The 9,598-nt window shown below is 56.1% G+C and overlaps 1 protein-coding gene across 1 annotated transcript; it reads right to left on the bottom strand.

Moving 5' to 3' along the window:
* Positions 1–513: 513 nt before the first annotated feature.
* Positions 514–8,103, bottom strand: LOC119103649 (hairy/enhancer-of-split related with YRPW motif protein). The gene is made up of 4 exons (XM_037227265.1): positions 7,972–8,103; positions 6,306–6,508; positions 1,779–1,936; positions 514–1,414 (listed from the first exon to the last, which is right to left on the bottom strand). The coding sequence occupies exons 1-4, from the start codon at positions 8,037–8,039 to the stop codon at positions 1,052–1,054; spliced, it is 792 nt and encodes a 263-aa protein (XP_037083160.1). The 5' UTR covers positions 8,040–8,103; the 3' UTR covers positions 514–1,051.
* Positions 8,104–9,598: the final 1,495 nt, after the last annotated feature.

The raw sequence follows: 9,598 nt of genomic DNA, 5'->3' as shown, positions 1-9,598 counted from the left end.
AGCTCGTAAGTCCAACTGAGTGGTGCGGCGCTGAATGGCGCGACTGATTACGATGAATTGCTAACGCGTCGGGCTGGAAGATAACGACTGTGGCTTGGCCAAAGCGTTAGCTTGCCACGGACAAGCAGCCAAATGTCCACTTATCGGCGGTATCGATAGCGCTTTATAGACGCAACCGCGCCGTGCTAGATGGCCGGTACAGCTCCGTAATTAGACTTCGTTTTCACGGTCTGGCAAATTTACACTGCTGCCAAGCTTGAGTACATGCATGTGCGACGTAATCATTGGGATGAACTCTTCTTGGTATTGATCTATGCGCACCCGCATACTTTTCATTTGAAATAAGGGGCGTAGGTGTTTTCCACTGTTGACTGAAATGCAAGCGTTATCGCGTTGGCTCAGTTTTTTAATTACGTTGCGACGTCGGGTTCAAGAAGACACGTTTCCAGTTTCCCGCCGATACATCAGAGACGCCCCATGAAAGGATCAAATGAGACACGTATTATGTTTCGATAAAAAATGTATCGGGAAGCATATTACATACACCATAAAAATACACTCTTGGTGCTATCCGAACGCGATGCCAGACGACTAGAAATGGAATGTAGAACAAAACTGCACACAACACTATGCAGTCCTGCACACAAAATGTAGGATGTAGCATAGTTATGTTGGCTACCGTCACTTACGGTGCTGATGATCGCCACAGAACAGCTGCCATAGAGCCGGTGCGCTCCAAAATTGTGGGGTTTGCAATAAAAAATGGCCAACTATTAAATACCTCGTAAGTAAGCAGAAGTGGCAAAATCTGTAAATACACCGCTTCGACAACTCTACACTGCTGTGGAAAAGGCATAAAAAATAACCTGTGCAGATGAAACTCACAGAAACTCTGGATACAGTGGCCAATAGACATGCACACGGATGCGACCAGTGGCACGTAGCACGCCCTCCGAACTGCAAGACCGCGAACCAGAGGGGACCGCTCTCCTCCACACGTTATCACAAGATGACTAGTCAGCAGTGCACACCACCGTTGGCGCCGACCGCCTCAGTACGCCAGCTCCGTGCCCCAGGGCCGGTACGGCTTCGGAGAGCTACTGCTGGCGCCGCTCTGCGCCTGCGCCTGGCCTCCCAGCGCATATGACGTCACAGTCTGCGTCACGCCGCCGAAGCCGCTGTTGCCCGGGTACTGCGCCATGACGCCGCCCATGGCAGACGACATGGCGCCGCCCATGGCGTAGCGCGACATGGCGTTGGCCGCCGCCGGGTCGACGGAGGGGCAGTGGCCGCCCAGCGCGCTGTGGTAGCCCTGGTCGACGCCGGTCGGCATGCTGCCGCCCGTCGGGTACGACTGGAAGCCCCAGCTGCTGCTGTGCTGCTTGTTGGCCAGTTCGCGCTGCGCCGAGTAACACTGCCGGACAGGAGCAAATAACGCGGTCAGGGCTGTTTCGTGGATGTTTGCCGGGTGAGCATTCTAAAAAGGTAACGCAAAGAAGTCCATCCCTGCCTTTTGTATGTGGCTGATCGGCAACTTACATCATTTACCCCCTGTTTCCTTTCAGCGAGTGGATAAAAATGTCCGAGAATCAAGCAGCGCATAATGCATGCCGAATATCTCGAGACATAAATACCCCCGAGCCATAACAGAAGCGGTCCCCGCGGGAGCGCCCCGTCCCACGCCTTCGCACCGCCACACGCGCTAGCTGTTGCCGACCCCTCCCTCACCAGCTCGTTGGCCTTTAGCTGCAGCATCAGCTGCTCGGTGTCGCGCTCACCTGCAGGTGGGACATGAGCCGCAGCCGGAGCGGGTCCTGAATGTCCATGCCCTCGACGGTGACGAGGTAGCGCGCCACCTCGGCCGCGCACTCCCGGAACCCGATGCTGTGGTAGTCGACGGCGAACTTGTTGGGGTCGTACGCCAGCGCGTCGAGGCCTGCTGGCGCGGCGCGGCGTCAGCAGCGATCACGGCGGGGTCACACCAGAGACGGAGGCCCGGCTGATATAGCTACGGGGTCAGCGGGTCACGACCGGCGACGCCAGGTCAGCCTAGCGTCAGCCGGGCGTTGGAACGGAGATGATGTCAGCCAGATATCAGGACAGGCAGATTGAGCAACGCGTTCAGACCGGGAGGCAGTGACTTCAGCAAGTTTCTGCGGTGTGCCACGATGGCAGTCAGTGGTCAATCCGTTTGTGAAATTGCACCGTTCCAGTTTAACGATGCGCGCCAATGACATCCGCGGTGTGGGCCCCGCAATTACGCATGACGAGGCAGCGATTGGACGTGCGCCGCCACCCCGACAGTTCGCTCCTCCAGGCCTGGCGACCCCGAGAGCCGCTCCGACAGTTCACTCCTCCAGGCCTGGCGACTCGGGGAGCCGCCCCGACAGTTCGCTCCTCCAGGCCTGGCGACCCGGGGAGCCGCCCCGACAGTTCGCTCCTCCAGGCCTGGCGACCCGGGGAGCCGCCCCGACTCCTCTAGCCCTGACGACCCCGGGAGCCTCTCCGTGTGACCACCGCCGCCACCGGCGCGGCAGCCGCTCTCGGGCGGCGCCGCGCGCGTCCGCGTGCCGTCGCCGGCCGTGGGAGGACCCACCTCTGACCCCCATTAGCGCCGGCGCTCCCGGGGGCCGTGGGAAGCGGTGCACGCACCGGAAGCGGGCCCGGCCGGCGCGTGGTTGGCGCCCGCCGGCCGCCCGCCGCCGTTGCCAGCGGGCCGCATCCGGTAGGAGGGCGCCACCGTCGGCGCACAGCTGGGAGGCGGGGATATTTGCGGGGCAGAGATGCGGAATGCCGGGGTCGCCAAAGTGGAGGTGCGGTCCGTTTATTGTGGCGCGTTCAGGGCTTAATTGGAGCCGTTATCTGATGACTTATACTGACAGTAGGCAAACTATGTTGGTCAACGGTACGCAAACCGGCCAGGAAGCGCTTCTCTTGCTGGATTTTATTAGAAAGGTTATTTTAGCACGACACATTTCATGATGGGGAAATTCACCCATCAGCAAATAGCGTTTCTACTTCATGGGAGCAAAAACCGACAAAGACGGCATGGTCTATCTGCAGAACTTTCCAACTTTTGTCGTGATATTTCCTTCCAGACTCATATAAGCCGGCAACACAGGCTGCGCCTCTGTATTTGCACGGTGGTTGGGAAGAAGTCCCCAAAAGGGCTGCATCTCGCCGGGATGATCACATGACACGATTTCAACGTGACCACTAAAATCGCCGGGATTAGCCCATGATATAAGATTATCAAACTTCAGCGCGCGCTCGGCCGCCGACACCATCCTCCGCCCAAACGACGCACGACAGACCGGCGATGTCTCCGGAGACCCGAGCGGTGCACAGGCCACTAACGACGGCCGCGCCGCCCGGCGAGCCCGCCGCCGCCGCCCGCAGGCGCGGCCGCTCCCACGCGGCGCGAGGCGCGTGAAGCCGGCGGCCCATCGACGGTTGCCGGCGGTCGGCCAGGAGCCATTGAGGGCGGCCGCGGCGGCCAGCAGGCGCGCCCGGCGTGCCGCCGCGTTCCGCGCGGGTGCCGATCGTTTGAGAGCCCCGCGCCGGCCGTTTGAGAGCCGCCGCCGCGCCGCGACGGACGGCAGGGGCGGCGCCGGCGCCCCGCTCTGGCCATTGATGGGACGGTCCCGGAGGCGGCGGCAACGCACCTGCCGACCCGGCCGCCCTGGGAACGACGCCGACCCGGCGGCCGCCCCGCCGGCGGCCGGCATGTGAGAACCGCGCTCGGCGACCGGCGGTCCGACCACACGCCGTCCTCCGACCGGGGCGGCGCCGAGACCGCAAGGGTCGGCGCTCGCCGGTCAATCCGACGAGATATCACACCACGGACGATTGCTTGTCGGTGACTGGGGAGCGCGTCTTGAGTCGAGGTGCACCAGCCTTAACTTCTACGGCCAAGCATCCTATCTCCCGGGAGGACCAGTCCGCGAGCGATCGACGTGATAACGGCGGCATCTCTGGTCCTCAATCAGCATACTTAACTCGTTACCGCGCCCCAGGGTTATGGAGGAGGAGCGTTCCGGTCCCTGCCCAGTGGCGCTGAGTTACGAGTGCGAGTTCCGCCCCACGGTTTGACCGCGCTACAATGCGGGGCTAATTGAAGAGCACCTGTGTGCCGTCCGGCGTCAATGGCGGGGGGGGGGGGCAGGGGGCACACCTGACCCACTGGCCAGCGGGGCGGATGTCACGTCCCGGGGCGCCGGAAGCCCGACAGATGTGTTCTGCCCCGTCTCCCCCCCCCCCCTTCCTCCTCGGCTCGGGCCACCTGACGCCCAAAACGCCCTGATCCCCGTATGCCATTCAAACTCAACCAGTCTGGGCAGACTGGCTTCCTGCCCTTCATCAACGGCGGCTGCCATTAAAGAGAGAGAGAAGGAGAGAGAGAGAGAGAGAGAGAGAGAGAGAGAGAGAGAGAGAGAGAGAGAGAGAGAGAGAGAGAGAGAGAGAGAGAGAGAGAGAGAGAGAGAGAGAGAGAGAGAGAGAGAGAGAGAGAGAGAGAGAGAGAGAGAGAGAGAGAGAGAGAGAGAGAGAGAGAGAGAGAGAGAGAGAGAGAGAGAGAGAGAGAGAGGAGAGAGAGAGAGAGAGAGAGAGAGAGAGAGAGAGAGAGAGAGAGAGAGGAGAGAGAGAGAGAGAGAGAGAGAGAGAGAGAGAGAGAGAGAGAGAGAGAGAGAGAGAGAGAGAGAGAGAGAGAGAGAGAGAGAGAGAGAGAGAGAGAGAGAGGAGAAGAGAGAGAGAGAGAGAGAGAGAAGAGAGAGAGAGAGAGAGAGAGAGAGAGAGAGAGAGAGAGAGAGAGAAGAGAGAGAGAGAGAGAGAGAGAGAGAGAGAGAGAGAGAGAGAGAGAGAGAGAGAGAGAGAGAGAGAGAGAGAGAGAGAGAGGAGAGAGAGAGAGAGGAGAGAGAGAGAGAGCAAGAAGAGAGAGAGAGAGAGAAGAGAGAGAGGAGAGAAGAAGAGATGAGAGAGAGAGAGAGAGAAGAGAGAGAGAGAGAGAAGGAAGAGAGAGAGAGAGGAGAGAGAGAGAGAGAGAGAGAAGAGGAGAGATAGAGAGAGAGAGGAGAGAGAGAGAGATGAGGAAGCGAGAGAGAGAGAGATAGAGTAGAGAGAAGGGAGAAGAGAGAGAGAGAGAGAGAGAGAGAGAGAGCTGGGCACCTGCGAAAGGAAATGGTGGCCATTTCCTTGCACTTGATCGGGTCTAACGCGACCCACCAAAAAAGCGAGGGACGATGCTGAGAAAATTGTCATTGGTTCCATGGACCGTACTTATTTGAAGGGGCGTCGGGGAGCGGCAGGACTGGGAATTCATGAAGGATTTCTGCGGTGTCTAAGCGAATGCTTCGCGAGCCGAAGCACGTTAGACAGATCATGCAACGGTAAACTGAGTGAAATTGTATTTAGTCCTAGAATCGAGTTAAGTCCTGGGTTTCGCTCCGGGCTCGTTGTGGGCCTTATTTGCATCATCTGCTACCTTTTACAGCATAGCATGCTCCTGTCCGCACATTGGCCACTGAACAAAATGTGACAATGTACGGACGATATAACGACCATCTTTAATTCACCATGTTCCATAATCACAGAAGACCTTAAAGGTGGTGGACAACGACAGTGAAACGCAAGCGTGTAACTCATGGCTCCCAGAAGAGCACTTAAGGATCATACGCTTAAGTAAGCTAGATTGGAATGCAAAACGACATTTCAATTTTTGTATACATTTTCGGGACAAACTGCAAGCAACAAAAATATGTATGGTCTATGAACGTCAACAAGATGGACTGGGCTTCAAGATGGGCTACAAAAGGGAGAGGGGGACTGAATTAGATGGCATCGACTATCCCCACTTTCACGAGACGTGCAACTTCTTCGTGGGCCGAATCAGCATCCTCTCGATGTTGAGGCGGGGGGGGGGGGGAGGGGGGGGGGGGGCTGACGGCAAGGTGTGTGTATGCGCGGGTGTGGGATATGGGGGTCAGAACCCCCTCCAACTAAAGCAGAACCTACAACTGGACCACACGCATGCCTGACTGCGATCTCCCAAAATTACCACCTTCGTTCGCGCTACCCAATATGTCGCTGTCAATGAACTGCAGCCAACGTCTTTGCGCGGTGATGTGCGGCTCCACGATTGGTTCAAAGCTGGGTGGCCGGCCACCCGGCTGTCCCCCGCCGTCAATCGGCTCCCCGTCGGGTGGCCGGCCCCCTGGCTATCCTCCGCCGTCCATCGACTCCCCGTCGGGTGCCCGGCCATCCGGCCCTGTCCCGCCGTCGCCGCCGTCTCGCGAGTCGCTCAAACTCACCCTTAGCGTGCAGCACCTTGAGGTGGTCAACGGTCATTTGCAGGATCTCGGCCTTCTCCAGCTTGGCCGAGCCCTGCTTCTCGAAGGCCGTGGGCACGAGCCGGCGCAGCTCGGCCAGCGAGTTGTTGATGCGGTCGCGGCGCTTCTTCTCGATGACGCCCCGCCGTCGCTTCCGGTGCGTGCCGAACTCTCCTGGCTGCTCACTGAGAACCGGAGACAGTGTGAGGGGCTGCCCAACGGCGCGCTGGTCGGAGCTGGTGCGGCGGCCTATCAAACGGGATGCTGAGAGGGCAGGAGGGGTGAGAGGGCGCGCCTGATAGCTTGGTGCATTCACCAACGACGACACGGCCTTTGCTATGCAATTTTTTCCCGAGATGACACCTGTGCGATTTCCACACGATTTCCTTTGAGTATAAAACGATTGCGAACACGAGTAATATTCTCGCTTCTGGAACATGTCATGCGCTTTGTTAAGCAACAAATGCACAAAGACTATGCCTAACAGTATAAATATCCAGGCACCCCATTTTCACCGTTGGTAGGTGGGATGCTCCAGCCTTAAATGGAATGTTTTACATTTGAAGACGGTGAAGCATGCATCAGAATGATGAAATAAGTTCACTTATAAATATTGGCATGCTTTCTAAGCGCACAAGACTGCTCTAGACGGCAAAATTCATTGTTAAGATATCCTCCTCAATGCGTCATGGTCTGATTATGTTATCGTACTTTCCACAACGTTGATTGGGAACCAGTTGACGGCCGTTATACCTGGAAATCGCTTTCACGAACGCCAGATATGAACGCCTTGACAATTATTTTCTTCTGGGCTGTGATCGCCGCATTACTCATGGAATGGCAGGATTTGAATGACGTTACTATGACGTCATGAATGGCAATGTGATTTTGAAATACCCTCCCCGATATACCTTTCCCATTTTCGAGGGCGTGTAGCTCAGAAACTAGAAGGGCCTTGGTCTTAAAAAGGGGCACGATTGCGAACAGCACCGAAAGGTCTTGAAGACGCTCTTTCAGTTCAAAACCGCACATAAATATGGAACGTTTTCCTTATTGTCCACTTATTGGGACGCCCGTATTACGTCAAGCGAGCGAGAACAGAAATTTCGACGTCAAGACGTCAAGCGAGAACAGAAATTTCGGACTTCAAAATATGTCGAAAGGAAATTTCGGACTACGCTGTGATCAAAGCTCAACTGGGATATGCTCATGTAACAAAAACGTAAGTGTTTGTAAAGCAGTCACCTTCTTAACCAGTATGGGTTTTAAGAGTAAATATGAACCATTAGAAGTCGCACTTAACGTACATTTGAACATCGCTCATCGGAATATTTCAATGTTTCCGAGCGCTAGCATACAAAACTAGCCAACAAATAAAAATGAACGATGGTGTTAGGCTCCAGCGGTTGCGACTAGCAAGCATACATTCACAAACTTTTTTAAAAAATCCAAATAAACCAGCGAGCAAGCAGAAAATTAACGCTTAGCCTCCACGAACGCGCTACTTATACCAATGCAACTCATATCACAAGCCTGTACTAAAGTCATATCACCTAACTGGCATTTTTCCGAGCAAAACTCAAAAACCCAAAACAAAAAGCAGCGACGACAGGTTGAAGTCCCGCACCGAGCCACGCCGCACACTCACTCTCTGCAGTCGTCCGTGAACGCGTCGTCGCAGTCACTGTCGCTGACCGAGCGCTTCATCCTGATCATGCCTACGGGCCAGCGGCGAGTCACGTGACCGGTCGGCGGACGCACGTGTCGCGTCTGGCGCCGGCGGAAGCCACCCCCTGTCTGACACACGACCGGCCGCCGCCCGGCCGCGCGCCGGCGGCGCGCACGGCGCATGCGCGCGGCGACCCGCGCTACCCTCCGACCCGCGTTCCCACGGCCGCGTGGGAGCGCGCGGCGCCTGGCGGCGGGCGGGCGTGCGCCGCGCCGCCGTCGACGCGGACGTGCGTCGCACCCGGCAGACGTCCGCGCTCGTTATCTCAGCGGGCGGCGGCCCCCGAGGCGTGGCGCCGCCGCGATGGGTGACGACAGACCGCTGCCGGCCCGCACGTGCGTGCGGAACGGCGGGGATTCCCTGTAGGAAGCTGTGGGGAGGTCCGTCAGGCGAAGTGGTGGTGTCGTACAGGAAAACAAGCGCTGGGATTCATGTCTAGGTCTAGGCTGTAATCGCAGCGTCTACGTGACGTCACGTAGACTTTTTGTTGTCCGGGTCGCTGCGAACACCATAAGGCGCAGAGCCCGCTGGTATTGCGTATGACATCGATCGTAACGTCAACAGCATAACATCTTTGTCGTCACTGGGTACACCCCTAGTCGGACCAGCTGACTGTTGCCTCTCGGTCAGAGTGATTCTGCCAGTCACGCGAGATTTACGACAGATACTTTACTAACGACAGTGAATACTTGTATGTCCGTCCTGATTCTGTTCTCATGACGTCATGCGAATTTCAGTCCGTCTAAGAGCTCAACCATTTTTACGAGTCCGAGTCCGAGTCCGAGTCCCTGAGAATGAGTCCAGCCTGTGTCTGAATTCAAACGGCTTAAGTCCGAGGCTAGTCCACGCGTTTCGTACGGTATCTCACCAGAGGTCAGCTTCACGTGAGATTGTTACGATCGACGTCAAGGCTTCATTAAATCGCACGGGTTTCGTGCTGGGTCGGTTAAGGTACAAGCCGCCTACCTGGCCCGCCTACCAGGCAGGCCGATTTAACGATTTGATTGAACATGTCCTGTCTCGACTCTGGATGGGTTGAATATCAGGACCTGTTTATAGTTTGGTCGATGGCATCTTAATCCTGTTCAAGATTAAACAGATCCTAGAAGCTTGATAGGCCTCTTTGATATCTGACGAGTTTTGCACGAAATGACTTGAATATGAATATGCTCTTAAGCGAGATTTCATGCTTCTCGGGACCTGTCTGAAATTGCACATGTGGTGAAATAAGCAGGTTGAACTTAAATATATCATGACCATGGATTGGGAATACTTAGAACCATTACAGTGGCAGATCTAAAAGCGAGCAAAACGACATACATCCCATACAAGATATAACATAGACGACATTACCTGACGACAAAATGCTAAAATTGTAGTAACTTTGACGGGTGCCCACTGCTACGTCTGCCATACTACATACCCCAATCGTTAAATCAACCTGTCATGGAAAAACTTCCGGCTAGTTACATTTTCCGATAGGATATTCATGCAACCTAGCCCAAACCAATTTAACCAAACCAACCCCAACCAGATCCAACCGGCC

This window comes from Pollicipes pollicipes, unplaced genomic scaffold (assembly GCF_011947565.3).
Source record: "Pollicipes pollicipes isolate AB1234 unplaced genomic scaffold, Ppol_2.1 Scaffold_5724;HRSCAF=6776_pilon_pilon_pilon, whole genome shotgun sequence".
NCBI classification, from domain to species: Eukaryota; Metazoa; Arthropoda; class Thecostraca; order Pollicipedomorpha; family Pollicipedidae; genus Pollicipes; species Pollicipes pollicipes.
Note: the sequence above shows the minus strand (reverse complement) of the source record. Positions and strands in the feature narration are given on the sequence as shown.

Coding starts and splice junctions, on each gene's coding strand:
- LOC119103649 (XM_037227265.1), bottom strand. CDS start 8,039: ATGATCAGGATGAAGCGCTCGGTCAGCGACAGTGACTGCGACGACGCG. Junction 6,509..7,971: donor TTCACGGACGACTGCAGAGA/GTGAGTGTGCGG, acceptor TCCGGTTCTCAG/TGAGCAGCCAGGAGAGTTCG. Junction 1,415..1,778: donor GGCTCATGTCCCACCTGCAG/GTGAGCGCGACA, acceptor CCTGTCCGGCAG/TGTTACTCGGCGCAGCGCGA.